Genomic DNA, 20,490 nt, shown 5'->3' with positions numbered 1-20,490 from the left:
TATATGCTAATATGTTCCATGAATATCCAACAATGTAATTTGCATTACATTACAAGCATATTTGAACCCCCCTCCCCCTTTTTTTAAAGGATCTCAGTGTTTAGATCCCATAAAATATTCTTTCTGACTGTGGCTCACATCAGTCAGCTGAGCTGGAGCTGACTGTGGCTCAGATCATGAACTCCTTATTGCCAAATTCAGACTTAAATTGAAGAAAGTAGGGAAAACCACTAGACCATTCAGGTATGACCTAAGTCAAATCCCTTATGATCATACAGTGGAAATGACAAAGAGATTCAAGGGATTAGATCTGACAGACAGAGTGCCTGAAGAACTATGGATGGAGGTTCATGACTTTGTACAGGAGGCAGTGATCAAGACCACCCCCAAGAAAAAGAAATGCAAAGAGGCAAAATGGTTGTCTGAAAATGGTTGTCTACAAATAGCTGAAAAAAGAAGAGAGGCTAAAGGCAAAGGAGAAAAGGAAAGACACACCCATTTGAATGCAGAGTTCCAAAGAGTAACAAGGAGAGATGAGAAAGCCCTCCTCAGTGATCAATGCAAAAAAATAAAACAACAGAATGGGAAAGACTAGAGATCTCTTCAAGAAAATTGGAGGTACCAATGGAACATTTCATGCAAAGATGGGCATAATAAAGGACAGAAATGGTATGGACCTAACAGAAGCAGAAGATATTAAGAAGAGGTGGCAAGAATACACAGAAGAGCTATACAAAAAAGATCTTCATGACCCAGATAACCATGATGGTGTGATCACTTACCCTGAGCCTCATATGTTCCAGAGCAACGGAGTTGCTGGAATGGAAAGTCAAGTGGGCCTTAGGAACTATGAACAAAGCTAGTGAAGGTGATGGAATTCCAGCTGAGCTATTTCAAATCCTAAAAGACGATGCTGGGAAAGTGCTGCACTCAATATGCCAGCAAATTTGGAAAACTCAGCAGTGGCCACAGGACTGGAAAAATTCAGTTTTCACTCCAATCCCAAAGAAGGGCAATGCCAAAGAATGTTCAAACTACCACACAATGGCACACATCTCACACACTAGTAAAGTAATGTTCAAAATTCTCCAAGTCAGGCTTCAGCAATACGTGAACCGGGAACTTCCAGATGTTCAAGTTGGATTTAGAAAAGCCAGAGGAACTAGAGATCAAATTGCCAACATCTGTTGGATCAAAAAAGCAAGAGAGTTCCAGAAAAACATCTATTTCTGCTTTACTGACTAAGCCAAAGCCTTTGACTGTATGGATCACAACAAACTTGGAAAATTCTCAAAAAGATGGGAATAACAGACCACTTGACCTGCCTCCTGAGAAATCTGTATGCAGATCAAGAAGCAACAGTTAGAACCCAACATGGAACAGCAGACTGGTTCCAAATTGGGAAAGGAATACATCAAAGCTGTATACTGTTACCCTGCTTATTTAAAGTATATGCAGAGTACGTCATGAGAAACGCTGGGCTGGATGAAGCACAAGCTGGAATCAAGATTGCCAGGAGAAATATCAATAACCTCAGATATGCAGATGACACCACCCTTATGGCAGGAAGCGAAGAAGAAGTAAATAGCCTCTTGATGAAAGTGAAAGAGGAGAGTGAAAAAGTTGGCTTAACACTCAATATTCATAAAACTAAGATCATGGCATCCAGTCCCATCACTTCATGGCAAATAGATGGGGAAACAATGGAAACAGTGACAGACTTTATTTTGGGGGGCTCCAAAATCACTGCAGATGGTGATTGCAGCCATGAAATTAAAAGATGCTTGCTCCTTGAAAGAAAAGTTATAACCAACCCAGACAGCATGTAAAGCAGAGACATTACTTGGCCAACAAAGGTCCGTCTAGTCAAAGCTATGGTCTTTCCAGTAGTCATGTATGGATGTGAGAGTTGGACTATAAAGAAAGCTGAGTGCCGAAGAATTGATGCTTCTGAACTGTGGTGTTGGAGAAGACTCTTGAGAGTCCCTTGGACTGCAAGGAGATCCAACCAGTCCACCCTAAAGGAGATCAGTCCTGGGTGTTCATTGGAAGGACTGATGCTGAAGCGGAAACTCCAATACATTGGCCACCTGATGCGAAGAACTGACTCATTGGAAAAGACCCTGATGCTGGGCAAGATTGAAGGCGGGAGGAGAAGACGACGACAGAGGATGAGATGGTTGGATGGCATCACCAACTCGATGGACAGGAGTTTGAGCAAGCTCCAGGAGTTGGTGATGCACAGGGAAGACTGCGTGCTGCAGTTCACGGGGTTGCAAAGAGTCAGACATGACTGAGCGACTGAACTGAAATGAAAATATGCTTTGGAAAATACTGCTTAGAGTTGTTTCTCCACTGTCAGTGCATAGTAAGAATACTACTTCGTGGAAATTTAACAATATAACTTGCCTACCTAACCCAAGAGGGCAAAGGAGTTAACTAAGTTAAGAATTAACCCAAAAAAAAAAAAAGAATTAACCAAGACATTTTTAAGGTTCACTGTCAATGTCCCTCGTATTTCTCCTGTTCCTTTGCTCCGCTGGTCCAAGAAACATGTGCAAAGAACCCTGACCAAAAAAAAAAGATGGTTATATTTATGACTCCCAAACTGAAAAGACAAACCCCAGTATCATCATTCCAGTCCTTACGGCTTCACTTAATCTTGTTCATTCCACTCTACCCAAACAGCAGATAGGACAAATGACTGAAATAGCCAGGATTTTGCACTACAGTCAAGTCATGGACCACACATGGAAACGCTTGTCCCTACACCAGCCAACTGGAATAGTTAAGCAAATGTTCCATAGGATGGGGCTAGGAAGGCCAAAAGTCATACTCATGCTCATTATGACCTCAACAAACAGGCAATGTGACAGTCCCAAGTGTCACCTTTTTATTTACTATTTCCGAGTAAGAGAAATCTGTCACATTAGGCCATGTAGCATTTATGCCCCCCTTTTCGGATAACACATCTTTCTTTTGGAGAGCTGTTCTTCCCCTTTTCTCCCTACCCCCACCCAACACTGCATGCCTTGATGGGCCTGTTAGTCCAGGCCCTGTGCTCCATCGCACAACGAGTGGGCACTGCACCCAAGATACAGTCAGTCAGACCCCAGGGCACCCAGAAATTTCAAAGCTAAAATAGGGCATGCCCTCATGCCCTCTTTCACGTCTGACTCTTTGCAACTGCATGAACTGTAGTCTGCCAGGCTCCTCTGTCTATGGAATTCTCCAGGCAAGAATACTGGAGTAGGTTGCCATTTCCTTCTCCAGGGCATCTTCCTGACCGAGGGATCAAACCTGCATTTCCTGTGTCTCCTGCATTGTAGGTGGATTCTTTACCCGACGAGCCATTACGAGCCATTGCAGAAGCCCAGAATAGGGTGATACAAGGCCAAAAAAAGGTTAGGCTTTGATGGACATGTCGGTAAGGCTCCAGAGACAGCATTTAAGTGATGTTACCCAGGTCCCCAGGCTTCCCTGGTGGCTCAGATGGTTAAGAATCTGCCTGCTATGTGGGAGACCTAGGTTCGATGCCTGGGTTGGGAAGATCCCCTGGAGGAGGGCATGGCAACCCACTCCAGTATTCTTGCCTGAGGAATCCCCATGGACAGAGCAGCCTTGCAGGCTGCAGTCCATGGGGTTGCAAAGAGTCAGACACAACTGAGTGACTAAGCAAGCACCCAGGTCCCCAGAGTTGTCCTGGGTCCCCTCCTTTGCAGAAATTCAGCTTTTCTTCCAATCCTCTGAGATGGGAGTAAGATCAAAGACCCCAATCAGAGTAACAACCTTTTGCTTTCCGCTTCTGTTATCTTGCTTTAACAGCTGCGGCTCATCATTCCCCACTTTCGCTTCTGTGATCTTGATTGCTTGGTGGGAACTTGGGCTGTCTGGGGAGGGGAAGAATCTGAGCTGTTTGAGTGGGAAAACCCTAAAGACTTGGAAGTTTGTGGTGTATAAAAGATACCCAGAACAAAGCGTGGGCACTCAGCCTCTGGAGGCAACTCCGCTGCACCCGCACTGGTGCTGAATAAACCCTATTGTTCTGCATCTCCAAGTGGCACTTGTATCCTTCCACCATCACGGTTCCTACAACATGACTGCCCCCAACATCCTGCCAACAAATTTCCAGAGAGTTTCTATTACTTGCAGCTGAAGAACATGGCTCAATACACTGAGCAAAATAATCTCAGCAAGTTATGTCCAACTCTTGGCAACGCCATGCACTATAGCCTGCTAGGCTCCTCTGTCCATGAGTTTCTCCAGGCAAGAATACTGAAGTGGGTTGCCATGCCCTCCTCCAGGGGATCTTCCCAAAGCAGAGATCAAACTCCCATCTCTTACATCCCCTCCACTGGCAGGCAGGTTCTTTACTACTAGCACCACTTGGGAAGCCCCTACCTCTCCTTTACTTGGACTTAAAATCTGAAAGTGACCTGAAAGCTCCCCTGACAGCTTAACCGCCACATTCCACATGAAAAGGATACTTGGGCCACACAGTTCACCAGTGACGGTCAGCCCGCCTGTGTGTCCTGAGCAGATTTTCAAACAACTTCCATTTTCCACGTAGATACAACCTAAACTGCTCTGGGTAGAAGGTCTGAGTTGTGACTGTTTTTCCTCCCCTCCTGGGCCGAACTGGTCCTCCACCGCCACTTCTCAAATGCTGAACAAGAGTGTGTACTCGCTTTAAATAGTCCAGGGAGCCTGAGCATGCCCCCACAGCCTGTCCCTCAGCACAGCCTTTCGGCTTCATGTTCTGAAGGCTCTTGCCCTCAGTCAGGAGCTCCAAGTACAGAGCATGGCAGTGCCCGCTCTCCAGCTCTTGTCAGCAGCTCACAAGGGATCACCAGGCCAAGGACATTCTATTCTGAGTGTGGCCCCAGTATGTTTCATTTCATCAGCAAAGCACGAGTTTATTCTGGAGCAAGATGTTTTGGGCATATTCACAGAGGTCAACAAGCAGTAGTACTTCCTTATATGCAGAACACAAAATCATCATGTAAAAATCTGACCCAACTGGCAGTACGGGGTTTAAAATAAACAAACTCACCCCAAAAATGACCTCGCTGTGCTGGCCAAGCTTGCACCTCGGAGTGCAAGAGTGGTACAGAGTCTGTAAAAATCAAACTGCAGCGACCTTCGGTTCTCTGGCAGAATGGCCGGGCACCAAAGCGTCCATTTCTCTCTTTGAATGGGAGGCTGTCACTGGCTGCTGAGCACACGTTGCAAATCCGTGTCCCTTGGAAAGAGCAAAAACAAAGGAGCGTCAGCTCAGGTTCTTCCCCGCAGGGCGGCCCAGGGCTTTCCAAGCAAGCAAGTCTGGGGAACCCAGACTTGCCCGGGCTTTCCAAGGGAGCTGAGAAGCATGCTGCCCTGCCCACAGCCAGCTGCTCCGCCCTGTGTCTTCTCTCCTGCTTCCCCCCGGCTCTGCACCTCCCTTCTTTCCTTCCTCATTCCAGGAGGTGCTCTCTAACCCCCACCGACCTCTCCCAACCTGAGTGAGGTGCCTGCAGCCCAGCCCACCCCGTCGTGCCCCACTCCAGAGTAGCACTCCATCATGCAGGTCTTTCAGAGTCCAGCCTCATGCCCCCACTGGACCACTGGGAGTGCCTGGAAAGCAAGGGACATATCTGTGTCCACGTCCCCAGTCCCCCACAGGCACTCAAGGAAGAGAACAGAGCTAAAGACAGAAACGCCACTGCCACAATGATGACTATAGCTCCAGGCCCTAAGAGGAAGCAGCTTGGTCGATGGGTTACTTAGCTCTGTCTGTGGCAGACCCACCACACCCAGGGATGAGGCGGTCGGGCCTTACTCTCTGCAGCCCTTCACATGGCCAGCATCCCCAAAGTGTTAAGATGAATGGGGATCTCCAAGAGCCTTCTGAAAGCAGCCTTTGAGATGAAGGCATTCCGAACCAGGCGGCTAGGTTCAAATTCGGCCTCCACCGCTCAACAGCTGCGTGAACGTGGGCAAGTTAACCTCCTGATGCCTTGACATCCTAAACTGTGAAAGGGGATAATCAGAACCCAACATCATAAGATTATTGTAAAGATAGGTAAGTGAATCTCGGTAAAACACTTTGTGCCTTCACTGTGTATTAGTTAGCTTTTGAGATAAACTTGCTTATGACTGGTAAGTTAAAGGTATACGATGTGTTGATTTCATACATTTATATGATTATCACCAGAGTTTTAGGTAACAACTTGATCACGTCACATAATTAACAATTCTCTTCTGTGCTGAGAACATTTAAAATTCAGTCTCTCAGAAACATTGAAGTACTGTATAAAGTAGCTTTAGTCATCATACCTTTATGGTTTAGGTGGTACTCAGACATAGCCTTAAGACCATTCATTCAAATCAATCATTTGTTCTCAACTCTCTTTCAAACTTCCTGGTTATTTTCGAGGAAAAAGTCACAATTTAACACATCTCTAAACTTGCTCTTCTGTCTTTCAACAAAGAGAAAGAAGGCCTCAAGTTCAAATCTTGGGTAGATCTAGTGGAAACACCTAAAGTGATTTTGTTTTGTTTTGTATCATTTGTATCATTTCATGGCAGTTGACACCGGCAGTTGAAATAAAGCAGAGAGTGGTATAAATTTTCCTTTTTAAATAAATCTATTGATATGAAAAAGTGAGTAGGTTCAAAGAAAAATATGAGACAACAATGTAAGTATAGTCGACCCTCAGCATCCACGGGTTCTGCATCTAAGAAGTCAACCAGCCGGGGATAGACTGGATGAATACACAGAGGTAGACCCCATGGATACAGAGGGCCAAGTGTACTATGCCATTTTATCAAAATAAAAGACTTGAGCATTCTTGGATTTTGGTATCTGTGGGGGTCCTGGCCCCCACCTCCCTCAGACACCAAAGGACAACTGTAGTTGCAAACATACTACAGCAAAAATCGTGAAGGTGAGACCCAAGTGCCTCAAGTGCGGGAAATACTGATATATACTAAGGAAGGCCTTGGAGTAGAAGCTCCCCTGGTGTGGGCTGCTCCCAGAAGTGCTCAGGAAGCTGACCGGTGGCAACGTCCTGCGCCTCCAGAGGAAGCCAGGACCCCGAGTCCCTGAGACAGAACACAGTATGAGATGGTGGACACTGCTTCGCTTAGAGGGGAGTCTCCTGCTCATAGGCCTGGGGGAAGGTCCGCAGTGGGTGGAGCAGTTTGAGAAGCTCCATGGAAGAGGGTGGACTGGACAGGCAGCCCCAGCATCTACTGACACCAAGAGTCTCAGAAAAGAGTAGACTTCACTTATGACCAAGTGAGGGTCAGGCAATGACCTTCGATGCACTTCCCAGGAATCTGGTGTGTCCTGCAGTCCCTGTCACCCATGCAACAGAGGACCAACGCTGGAAGGAAGAGGATTCAGGTTGAAAAACACCCAACCAGTCCTTTCCAAGCAGTGCTGCAAAACAACTCGATGGCGTCTCTGGGCAACAGGATACTCAGCTTGAGCTATGATCCCATGATTTTTCTTGTGTCCCTGGCTCACCCGTTTGTGCCGTTCATGGGACGGGGGCATCAGTAAAAATATCCGCTTGCTTTTCAGACCAGTTCTGTTCCTGTTCCCTGGAACTTGTAGGCCAGGCTCACCCACAGAGACCACCTTCTCACTGTCCTCTGGCCAACTAGTCAGCAAAACCATGCCCTGGACACGCATGTGGAGGGCGTGCAGGGGGACTCACCATCTCTCCTCCCTAACCAGAACAGGTAACCAGGCACAGGCCAGCTTTCCAAGGGCCTCCAGGCTCTTGAGCAAGAGAGTTATGTGAATAACTCATTCTAAAACCTAACAGCTACCACTTCGGAGGGACCTGCCCTATGCCAGACACATTATCTCATCCTCACGAGAAACTCCCCGCCTCACAGGTGAGGAAACTCAGGGGAAACTGCAGCAGCCCGGACGTGCCACGGGCTGCTCTGTGGGCCCAGGCCTTTGTGCGGCCAAGGCCACACTCTTCCAGCCCGCTGCCTCCCCTCCCCGCCTCGGGAAGAGCCGGGTGTCACGATGTTGCCACCAGGGTGCTGAGCGGACAAAGGTTTCATCCTGCCGAGGGCAACAAGGCTTCCCTGGTGGCTCGGCTGGTAAAGAATCCGCCTGCAATGCGGGAGACGTGGGTTCGATCCTTGGCTTGGGATGATTCCCTGGAGAAGGGAATGGCTACCCATTCCAGTATTCTGGCCTGGAGGATTCCAGGGACTGTACAGTCCATGGGGTCGCAAAGAGTCACACACGACTGAGTGACTTTCACTTTTAGGGCAACAAGGGAAGGCCCCGCAGAGAAGGTCATATTTGAGCTGAGATCTTAAAGATGTTGTCAGAAAACTAAAATAACCTACACTATGTTCATTCATTCATTCCATGCTATATTTCCAGGACTAACTGCTTAGGTACTAGGAATTTGATGGTGAAAAGACACAGCTCCTGCCTTCCTATTTGAGGACACCAAAAAAAAAAAAAAAAAAAGAATGAATAAAGTTGCCACCAACTGTGCTGTGAAGAGATGAAATGAAGGACTGAAATGATAATACTGGGGAAATCTATTTTAAGATAGCCAGGGGAGGTCTTTCTAAGGAGGTGACATTTTTGCTGAGCAAGAACAGTGAGGTGACGCTGCTATTCATGTAAAGTGAGAGTGAGTGTTCCAGGCAGAGGGAACAGCATGTGCAAAGGCCTTGAGGCTGGAAAGGAAGTTGTGTGTTCCTGGAACTTAAAGATGACAATGTCTGAAAACAAGTGAGTCCAAGGAAAAGCATCGCTCATGGGAGGCTGGGGAGAGAGGCCAGAGTCAGATGATGCAGGGTTTGTTCTAAGTGCAGTGGGAAGTTCCTGAAGGGTATTCAGCTTGAAAGTTAGACAATCCAATTTACCTTCTAAGATCAGGCCTCAGCTCCCTCATCTGTAAGATGTGAGTAAATAAGAGACGGCATAGAGAAATGCAAATCAAAACTACAAGAGGTACCACTCTGCACCAGTCAGAATGGCCATCATTAAGAAGTCTAAAAACAATAAACGCTGGAGAGGATGTGGAGAAAAGGGAACCCTCCTACACTGCTAGTGGTAAAGAACCACCTGCCAAAGCAGGAGACGCAAGAGACATGGGTTCCACCCCTGGGTCAGGACGATCCCCTGGAGGAGGAAATGGCAACCCACTGCAGTATTCTCACCTGGAGAACCCCATGGACAGAGGAGCCTGGCGGGCTACAGTCCATGGGGTCGCAAAGAGTCGGACACGACTGAAGTGACTTAGCTTGCCTGCACGCACCTGCACTGTTGGTGGGAATGTAAACCGGTACAGCCATTATGGAGAACAGTATGGAGGCTCCTCAAAAACTAAAAATAGAACTACCATGTGATCCAGCAACCCCACTCCAGGGCACATATCTGAAGAAAGCTGTAATTCAAAGATACATGCACTCCTCTCTTCATAGCAACACTGCTCACAACAGTGAACTGTGACATCGAAACAATGTAAATGTTCATTGACAGATGAACGGATAAAGAAGATGTGGTAAATAAATGTATATGTATATATAATGGAATATTACTCAGGCATTAAAAAGAATGAAGTTATGCCATTTGCAGCAACATGGATGGACCTAGAGATGACCATGCTAAGTGAAGTAAATCAGGAAGAGAAAGACAAATGCCATATGATATCACTTACAGATGGAATCTAAAATACGATACGAATTAACTTATCTATGAAACAGACTCACAAATATAGAGAACAGACTAGTGGTTGCCAAGTCAGGGGGGTCGGGAGGGGTGAATTGGGAGTTTGGAATCAGCAAACCATTACAACATAAAGAAGGTATAAAAAAGCAAGATTCTACTGTACAGCTCAGGAAACTATATTCAGTATCCTGTGATAAACCGTAATGGAAAAGAGGATGAAAAAGAATGTGTATATATGTATATATATATAATCGAATAACTTCTCTGTACAGTAGAAATTCACACACCATTGTAAATCAACTATACTTGAATAAAATAAATTTTTAAAAAGAAGAGAATGCATTAAAAAAAAAAAAAAGTCCTAGTCAGAGGACCAGAGTTCTGGTCAGAGGATGGATTGAAGATGTTCTGAAACATAAGCTTGCCTCAAAATCACCTGGGGTGCTTGTAAAACTCAAGATTGCTGGGCCCCACTCCCAGAGACTCTGATTCAGTATGTCTGAGGGAGGTCCAAGAATATGAAATGCTAACAAGTTCTGAGGAGCTGATGCTACTGCTGGTCTGGGGACCCCACTTTGAGAACTCTTGAATTAGAATAATAAAGAAGCAGGAGATGCCATTGGGATGCTATTGCAATCATTAAGAGCTGATGGAGTAAAATGATGTCAGTGAAATGGAGAAAAGTGATCCAGAAGAGTTCTATCCTAGAGGTACCACGGACAGGACTAGCCAATAGCTTGGATATTGGGGATGAGGGAAAAAGAAAAATCAGACACTCCTAGATCTCTGGCTTGATAGTGGTGGACACTGAAACGGAATCCTTAAGGAGGGATAGATTTGGAAATAAGGGCTGGGATGTAATAACTTTGAGATCTCTGCAACTTCAAAATTATAATGTCAAGCAGGCAGGAGGAGCCTTCCAGAGGATAGCAGCCATATCTATCTTGCTTTCCATTATATCCCCAGATCTGAGGCCAGGGCTTCTTGGCACATAATAAATATTCAGAAAACCTTTGTTAAATGTTGAAGAATAGTAAATGGAGGCTGAGGAACTAAGTTAACCAAAGACACTGGGGTACCAGATGGCACCATGTTTGAGGAGGCTATGAACAGTCACTCTTAAAGCATCACCACTGGACCAGCAGGACCACGCGCTCCATCACTTTCAGACCTGGGCATGTATGCTGAAGTGGGAGGCTGGGGGCAGAAGAAAAGACAGAAATGAGCTCCCCAACTCACTGCAGGGGTATTTAATAGTCAAATATATCACATTTGAGTCTTTCTTGGGAGGGTTTTGAGATAGAAAGGTTTGAACTGTGAACTTAATGAGCATGAAGGCCAGAGGAATCTAGCTAACATGGGTTTTTTAGAAAATAAATCATGGGAAAAATCAAGCTGTGCAACTCACAGAAACAAGGCGGGAGGGATGGGGAGATGGATGAAAAACGGAGGACAGAACAGGAAAAGGGGCTTAACCGAGACCACCTGCCCACCAAGGGCGAAGGGGTCAGTCTGGATTCCCTGGTGGACCTTGACCCTGGGGTCCCCACCATATTTCAAACAGGGATGATGGACCCTCGGCCTCCCCTCTTACCAAGTTGTAAATTAAAAGGCTGTAATTCCAGCCAGGGGTTCTGGTGACATCATAAACCACAGAACCACAAGCTCAATTCACCAGAAGCCCCAAGATGGAATTACAGCCTTCTTTCCTAATCCAGGCAGCTCTGGTCACTGCCATTTTTTCATGATATAATAGAAGTGAGTGATATTTTAACCATTTGCTCGTGACCTTCCTCATCTAGCAGCTGGGGGTCCCTCTCTCCTCTCCTCCCCCACCCTGACATGTGCCTTCCTCTTAGGCGGTACCCCTTCCCCTTAAGGGAACATTCCTTGCTTTCCGAGGCTGCCCCTCCCCAGTCCCGCTCCCCACCCCTCTCCCCTCCACCTCTCCTCTGTCTTCTGACTCCTCTAATGGACTAGCTACATCCTGACTTCTACCTTAAATTCACTTTTCAAAAGAAGCCCCATCTCCTCCGTGTCTAGGACAAGGTCCTGGAGAACAGATCCCAAACTGTCTGGAATAAATTCCCCAAAGCAGCCTAAACTGGAAGTTGTGAATGAATGAAGGAAGTTTATAGTTTAAAGATGAATCTTTCTGAAAGTAAATGAATGCTTCCAGTATCTGTTTGTTCTTGGTGTGGGTTTGAGTCCTAACTTTGATCAAGTTTTGCCTGACACAGTGTATCCCCGGGCATCACATTACATCTACCCCTGCTTCCCCATCTTAAGCCAATGGTTGGTACTTGAGTTCTTATGGGAATCGCACGTAAAGGGAAAAGCCACAAGAGAGGGTAATAATAAAGTCAGTTATCTGAAGGGTGGGGGAGGGAAGGACTGGGACTTTGGGGTTAGCAGATACAAACTATTTATACAGAGGATGGATAAACAACACAGTCCTACTGGATAGCACAGGGAACTATATTCAACATCCTGTGATAAACCATAATGGAAAAGAATATTTTTAAAGGGAATTAATACATAGGTATGACTGAATTTTTTTGCTGTATGGCAGAAACTAACACAATACTGTAAATTAATTATGTGTCAATAAAAAATAAAAAAGCAATTATCACTTAATGAATGCTTCCTATGTCTCAGATGGGCTTCCCTGGTGGCTCAGTGGTAAAGAATCTGCCTGCCAATGCAGGAGACCTGGGTTTGATCCCCATGTCGGAAAGATCCTTTGGAGAGGGAAACAGCTACCCACTCCAGTATTCTTGCCTGGGAAATCCCATGGACAGAGGGGCCTGGCAGGCTACAGTCCATGGAGTTGCAAAGAATCTGACACAACTTAGCAACTAAACAACAACACCTCAGATACTTACATTCCTCATCCCTTGCACAGAGGTATTATTTTCCTCATTTTACGGAGGAGGGAAACTGAGGTTCAAAAACATGGAGTATTTTGCCCAAAGTCTCACAACTACTAAGTAAACCCCTTGGATTTGACCTCTATCCAACTCAAAAGTCTCTACCTACATGCTCCATCAGTATCCCCCATGTAAAATATTTTGAGCATAAATGTTGCATGGGTCTCTAAAAGGGCTTAACAATTGATCTTCATGTAACAGGGGTTTTTTAATTCACAAGAGATGAAAATTCCACATAATTTTAGGGTACAATAAGGAGCAAAAAACACATTCCATGGGGTCTGTGTATTTTGTAAAAAAACAACAAAGTATATTATTTCAAAAAGACTATGACTTCCCCCAAACCAAACACAAACAAACAAACAAAAAAGCTTAACTCCACACTGATATAATTTGGCAGGAACAAGGTGGACCCGTGACTCTCTTCATGAGGTGTCAACCACGAAACATCAGTGTTTGAGATGGAGCTTTCCAAACAGCTCACATGCACAGGTCTGTCTGCCCACGCTGTGTGCAATGTGCAGTGCAAACCCTGGGCATCTAGGGGATGGCCCCCAGTGGGAGGAGCAGGCCACCTGGCATCCTGGATGTCCTCCAATGGCAAGAGGGAGATGAGGTGCAGGGAGTCAGTGCTTCAGGGGTTAAACAGCTTTGCGCTTAGTTGCTAAGTCACGTCTGACTCTTTGCAACCCCATGGACTGCAGCCAGCCAGGCTCCTCTGTCCGTGGGATTTCCCAGGCAAGAATGCTGGAGTGGGCTGCCATTTCCTTCTCCAGGGGATCTTCGTGACCCAGGGATCGAACCCGTGTCTCCTGCTTGGCAGGTGGATTCTTTACACTGAGCCACCTGGGAAGCCCTTTAAAGAACTTTAGGACTTTATAAAAAATATAATGAAGCTACCACTGAACAGAGGCTGCAGCTCACCTACTTCACAAAAGAAAAAGAAACACATTTGACATTTCAAAATGCTATCTGCAAACAACTGAGAACACGGCAGTCTTGGTTTAGAAAAGTTAGACTAGAAGAGGAAAAAATAGAGCCAGTTTTCTCGTCTTCAGAAAATGCATCTCTGCCTAGTGAACCATGTGTTTGGATGGTTAAAGGAAGATGTGTGAGGCAGTGACCTAATTTTTTTCCTCTAGCATCAGGAATCATAAATAACATCTTCCCAGAGACTACAAATGGGGAAAGACCGTCAGCATATATTATATGAGGTTACAAAGTGGAAGTGAATGCCACTGTGAACAAGCCGGCGCCCTGCTTCTGCAACTTCAAAGTGAGATGACCAAATCTGGTGATGAGAACAATTTATTCATTCCCAACAACAAACATTTGATTACCAAAATAATCCCATAGCATTTTACTGAAGAATGGAAAATCATCATCAGCTTCTAAATGTAGAAAGACAATGAATCTGAAAACACCATGTGGGTTTTCCTCGTAGACTGAATGTCCAGGATCCCACTGGCTCTGCACACAGACCTTCAGGCAGAGCGAGCCTTATCAACTGCAGAGAAAGCAGCAAGAGCTCTGATGAGACAGCAGTTAAGAGTACAAGCTCTGGGGCCAGACTAGCTCGGTCCAAACCTGGCTGTGTGATCTTGAACCTTCAGCCCCTTCAGTTTCCTTGTCTGTAAAATGACAACAAGAGAGGCCTACCTTGAGACCTCCCCACTGATCCAGTGGTTAGGAATCTGCCTTCCAATGCAGAGCACACGGGTTCGATCCCTGGTCAGGGAACTAGGATCCCACATGCTGCAAGGGGCAACTAGGCCCACATGTCGCCACAAAGAACCCAACACAACCAAAACAACAACAGTACCCTACCTCATGGGCTTGTTGGGACGATTAAATGAAGTAATACACATAAAGTGCTTATAACAGCATGCCGTAAACACTCGTAAGTGACAAATATCATGAACCTCTTCTCCCCTATTACTATGCTTTTGTTGGCTAGAACTCTTGCCAGAGGTAGAAAATCAGTCTCAAACTTAGCTCACTTAACTGCGAAGTCCAGAGGAGTACCAGCCTCAGGTGTAGCTTGATCCTGGGCTGCAATGGTATTGTCAGGCCCCGATCTCTCTCCCCCCCCCCCTCCATCTAGTGTCTCCTTCCGCTGGTGTGGCTCCATTCTCAGACAGGCTTTCCCTTGATGGTGGCAAGATGGTAACAGCATCACCCTCTATCCGTCCAGGTTTAAGTCCAGCAGGAAAAAATGTAGCTTATACTTCAGTAGAGCCTGCACAAACTTGGGAATTCAGTCTGATAACACCAATACAAATCATTGCTCTTCATTTTACTGATTACTGACAAGGTTGAGCACATTCTCATTTTCATGGCATTCATATCATTAAAGGCATTCATTAAATGGCATTCATCATTTTACTGAAAAGCTTCATGTTTATTACGTATAGTAGGAGAAAAGCATTTATTTTCTGGTTTACTGAAGGGGGTGTCCTGGATCTGCCAAAATTAGAGGCTTCTCCCTTTTGAGTGGCAGGAGATGAGATCATTCGATAGCATCACCAACTCAATCGACATGAACTTAAGCAAACTCCGGGAGGATGCAAAAGCCCGGCATGCTACAGTCCGTGGGGTAGCAAACAGTTGGACACAACTTAGCGACTGAACAACAACAACCCTTTTGGGCAGAAGACTTTCACTCTGATGATCTGTTGGTCTCCTGAAGCATTCTGTTAAAACAGTAACTTCAATGTTGCCTTACCCACACTCAACTCCATCTGAAAACTGAAACCACAGCAATGCCCAAGCCCTTTCATCTCACATAGTCTTCACCCCCAAGTCCCCACCTAACACCCTCTTGACTCCTGGGGCTGTTGGATTGCCTTCAAGCACCAAGGAGAAAGTCTGGTTTTAGCTGTTCCCATTCGTTTTGGCATCATGTTAGATCCAGTCCCTGCTCTTTTCTAAATACTTGATGGAAACTTGCTTCCTCAGCTGCCCAAATCCCCATCCCTCAACAACAAAGTGCTGGGACAGCTAACCTACCAACTTTTCTGCATAGATTTTCTGAACACCACAGTTCCAGGGGGGTTGCTGTTCAATGTGCCTGGGAAGCTAGGGGCCAAGAATTTTCCCCACCAACACACTTGGTGCCCTTGGCTTTGCTCTCAAGCTATTTTGGACCCGGGTAAGTCCTGCTCTCTTTAATGACTGGACTCAAGTACACCTGAATCTCCAAAACTGGGCTTCGTCATTCCTGCCTTTCTACTCCCAGGCCATTTGGCTCACATCCAGAAGAGTGCCGGGCTGAGACTGTTGGCTTTCTCATCCACACCTTTTCCCACCTGCCTACACCTAGCACAGCATCCAACACAGAGTTCCAGCTCAGCACATGTTGGCTGAATGAGGCCTCCCTAGAGTGATGGGATACACATCTACACTCAAGGACCTTGTCCTCCTCACGACCCCACTTTGGTACTTCCTGAAGTGTGGTGTACACCCTCATGACCCTGAGTAAGAAGCAAGGACACAAGATTGGACTTACCTACTCTTGTTCTAAACAAATTCTGTGCCATTGAACATGGCCCACAATGGTATTTGTGCCAGTATGGTAGTTGTAAATATGAGGAAGAAAATAAGCAACTTAAGAAATCACTTCCTAAGTGCTCCCAACATGCAAAAAGCTGATAGGAAAAGTGAGTATATGTATCAGTCAGATTAGCCTAGGTTTTGCTGCAGTAACAGACAATCCCTAAATCCTAGTGACTTTTAACAACACAAGTTTATTTCTTGCTCGTGGACCACTGTGGGTTTGACAAGGGTACCCAGGCTGATAGAGCATCTGACCATCTCAAATATGGTCAGTCGGCATTCAAGAGGGCATAAAAACTCTGGGGCATCAGGTACTGGCGGTTAAATGCACAAATCAGTTCCACCCACAACTCATTTGCCGGAACCAGGTCCCACCCGATCATAAGGGACCCAGAAAATACAATCCTGCCATGTGTTGGAAGAGGTGGAACTGGAAATATTTGACGAGCAGCACTCATGAGGCCCATAATAGGTAGGTTATGGGCCTTAGACTTTGATGGAGGAAGAATAACATTTACGGGAGGAATAAAAAGGACATCAATCATAAAAAGAAAGAAAGAAAGGTGAGGGTGGGAAATGCTAGCATGGAATAAGTAGGCCCCAGCATCCCATGAATGTGTGATTCAGTCACTGAATCTAGAGCCATTGTCTGTAACGTGTCATGCTGCTGCTGCTGCTAAGTCGCTTCAGTCGTGTCTGACCCTGTGCGACGCCATTGTCAGCAGCCCACCAGGCTCCTCTGTCCATGGGATTCTCTAGGCAAGAACACTGGAGTGGGCTGCCATTTCCTTCTCCAACATGTGTATGTGTACCTGGTAAATGCATGTGCTAATAAGCTTTTGGATCAGTTAGAATGCTCAGGTTAGCAAAGACATTCACTCTGGCCAAAGATGGGTGATAACAGAAGGCTCCAGAGGAGCTCACAGAACTGGAGGGAAAGTAGATGAAGTAGGCTTTCCAGCAGAAATCAAACCAGCTCCAGGGTTCTCGACAGCAAGACCAAACCACAGCCTCATCAGCTCCAACTGTGTCCTGCCTTCATGTCAGGCAGGTTTCCGGCAGAGAGGCTAAGGCACAGCTCGGGTTCTGGTGCAGACTGGAGAAGGAAGGCCAGCCACATTAAGGGGCTGTGAGGTAGGGGCCCTGCCGAGGGAAATCAAGGTGCTGCTTCCAGGACAAGGGGGCGATCAGTGATGGCTCAGGCAAAGCAGATGTTCCTAACAACACTTTAAATCCAAATGGATTATCACAACCATAACATGGGTATTACCTCCCCATTTACACAAGAAGCTGAGCCTTAGTGCATAAGGAATTTCCCAACATCACACAGCTAGTAAGTATCAGAAGCCTGATGCTGTGGGGACCCCACTGTCTGTGCCTTTACCATCGTTATCCACTATCTCACACTGATCTGGTGGCCTTTTTGTCGCCATTTATCATTGCACATTAAAATGAGGAGAAGGAGTACAAAATGGCCACATTACTACTAATCATGTGACCATCACATCTGTAGAACACTTTACCATCTACAAAGTATTTTCATATATATGACCTCCTTACTCTTACACAGTGTGAGGTGGGCAGACCCTCTATCACCCATCTCATTAACTGGATGAGGATGTGGGGTTCAAGTGGGTCGCGCATTTCTAGGTCTTGTTTCCAGTTGGAGGGGATGGCTTAGAGCTTTCCTGGCAGGTGTGGGACTTAGTTTGCTGGTCTGCGGTGTGGGGCTGGCAGGTTATGGTCAGCTTGGGGCCAGAGGGCAGGACTGTGGTTGGAAATGACCAGGCACATGAGGTGTGTGCGAAGCCAGAGCCTCTGAAGCAAGAGCTTGGTCTCAGTCTCGCCAGGAGACTCTCAGGGGAGTTCTCCATTGTCAAGTGCATGTGGGTCTTACTTAGTGGTGGTAGTGGAATTAGGGAAGCGCAACTGTAAGGAAGCTTGGCTCCTAACCCTTCCTGCATCCCTAACAGACTTGACTGAGGAGGCCCCTAGCAAATGTTCCATGCAGTAAAACAAAGTGAAAAGCTAGTCTTCATAGCCTTCGGGATGCCTGTAGAAGTGAGTTAAAAATAAAAGAAGAAAGGAGCTATGGGTATTAAAGCTTCCTTCATCTTCCTGCCTATGTGTAACCAGTTCCTCCTGTTCCTTTGAAACTTGGAGGTAGTATGATATGGTGGTTTGGGTTGACCAGATGTCTCTAGCATCCCAGTATCTGGCTCCAAATCTCAGTATCCTCATTTTCTGCTCTGTGATTTTGAGTTATTCACTTCTCTGAGTCCATATCCCCATTAGTAAAACATACCTACTTTGTGGGCACAAAGATAAAGTGAGCTAATCCATGAAAAGAACCTAGAATGGTGCTCAGCACATAGGAGACTTTTGGAAGCACTCAGTTAAATAATAAATCAGAGATTGAGTGACTTGTCCAAAGGTAGACAGCTAGCTAGTAGGGGAGTCAGGATCCAGCCCCAGATCAGAGTCTAGATTCTAAATGATTCTTCCCACCATGCTATGCTGCCTCTCAGAGCCATGCTACCTCTCACAGGGTATCAATCACACAAAGGAGGGGCTTGGAGTTTCTGGTAGATACGGGTAAATTCGTGTCTTATTTCACTTTCCACTGAAGTGCTCCTAAGATTCCATTAGACTAATTTTTTTTTCCTTAAAGTAACCTAGCCTTGAACTTGTCAGATCTGCCTTGACTCCTTAAAGGATGCTCTGTAAGCTTGGGAACAACAAAGGGAATAGTGTTTTTACACGGCAAATGCCCACTTACCTAGAGGAGAAAATTCTTCCACAAAGAATCTCTAGCTTGACCCTGACACAAACTTATTTGAACAATCAAAAGACACACTACTATCTCTTGTAACAGGGAGTCAAGAGATGGTATAGGCTGCAGGTATGATATGATCAGGGCTCTCTCTGAACTCCTCGGGCTCTCTGGGCTCAGCCTTCCTCCACACATTGACTCTGAACTTCATGGGGGCATATGGCAGCCTGTACAAAGGGACCTGCTTACTCTCCATATCTAGGCAGAGAAAGAAGACTGCCTCATTCCATCCTGGGCCACATGCCCACCCCAACCTAATAACAGTTGCTGGGGCAACATCATGTGATCATTGGATCAAATTCAAATCCCTGAATCAGTTATTGACAATCACCCTCAGGCCAATCAGGGCCTTGAGATGAGGATGGACTCAGATTCTGTGGGACCCAGGGGCCTCAGGGGAGGAGTGGAAACCAGAAAGCCAGGCTCTATTGGGATGGAGAAACAAAAAGTATGCGCTAAGTACTCAGTTAACAAAGCCCATCCCACAAGGATGGTGGAGGGCAGGGGACACACAGTAAGAAAGTACTGTGCCTAGGAATCCAGGGGGGAACTCTTATAAGATGTCAAATCTCTTAAGTCAAAAGTCTAATATGAGATCAACACACTGAATTTAAGAAAAAAGTGTCACAATAGTTACTATTTACTGAGCAACATCAATTGAACATGGAGATAGGTACTTTCCCTGCATCATGCCGTTTAACTGTTTAATCCTCACACCAGTCCTTAGAATTCGGAGTTTATACTCCTATTTTATAGCTGAGAAACAAGGCTTTAAGCAGTACCGTGCACACAGCTGAGAGAGATAGAAGAGGACAACAAACTCAGACTTCTGTGTACAAAAAGCCCCAGCACAACATCTTGCTTATTATACTTCGAGAAACAAAAGTAGGATGTGTGAGTTAATTTCACGCGGCTCTAATACCATTGTCGGAAAGCAGGAAATAAATGACCTTCAGCCTCTGGGCCCATGGGGAAAAAAACACACATACACACACAAAAAAATTGTTAAAATTTAAAAATAAAGTGCAAAGTGGAACCAGAAGAACTGTGGTGATTAGGATACATTCTTCCTAAACACACAAAATCCTACTAAGATTTGGGGCAGGAAGGTGGGAACCCCTCCCCCCCAACCCAGGGCTAGCCTGTCATGTGTGTACACTACTACGAGAGTGACTTTAAGAGGTTGTTTTAAGCTAACATGAAAAAAGATACCTCCTTTGAATAGGAGGTATCTTTTGGTCCAGCCTGTCTGTCATCCGGGTTGGAATTTACAGCACTTAAATGAACATGACACTAGAGTCAGTTGTGCTCGTGAAGGGCACTTGACTGCACAGGTGATTGGGCGGGGCCGGGGAGCCACTCAGTCAACAAGACTCACGGCATAATAGCCATCCGGGGGTCTTAATAGAGAAGCTGTCTCTGTGGCCATTCCTACAGGCTGCTGGAGTCCACACCTACTTCACTACCCCTGCAGT

At 45.9% G+C, this 20,490-nt stretch overlaps 1 protein-coding gene across 17 annotated transcripts in view; it reads right to left on the bottom strand.

The window, feature by feature from the left end:
- The window catches only part of LOC122454432, a 286,245-nt gene that overhangs the window by 225,179 nt on the left and 40,576 nt on the right, over positions 1-20,490 (bottom strand). For 16 of the 17 annotated variants that reach the window (XR_006273394.1, XR_006273399.1, XR_006273389.1 and 13 more), the window contains one exon: positions 5,054-5,242. Coding sequence is in view for 2 of the 17 variants with exons in the window: in XM_043488918.1 (XP_043344853.1) it covers positions 5,054-5,242 (189 nt within the window). In the remaining 15 variants the exon portion in view is untranslated. Of the gene's footprint in view, positions 1-2,210; positions 2,568-5,053; positions 5,243-20,490 lie in introns of those variants that run through there. The other variant, XR_006273393.1, reaches the window with a different exon arrangement.

Source organism: Cervus canadensis, chromosome 16 (genome assembly GCF_019320065.1).
Source record: "Cervus canadensis isolate Bull #8, Minnesota chromosome 16, ASM1932006v1, whole genome shotgun sequence".
NCBI lineage: Eukaryota > Metazoa > Chordata > Mammalia > Artiodactyla > Cervidae > Cervus > Cervus canadensis.
The sequence above is the reverse complement of the archived record's forward strand: the minus strand, read 5'-3'. Positions and strand labels throughout refer to the sequence as shown.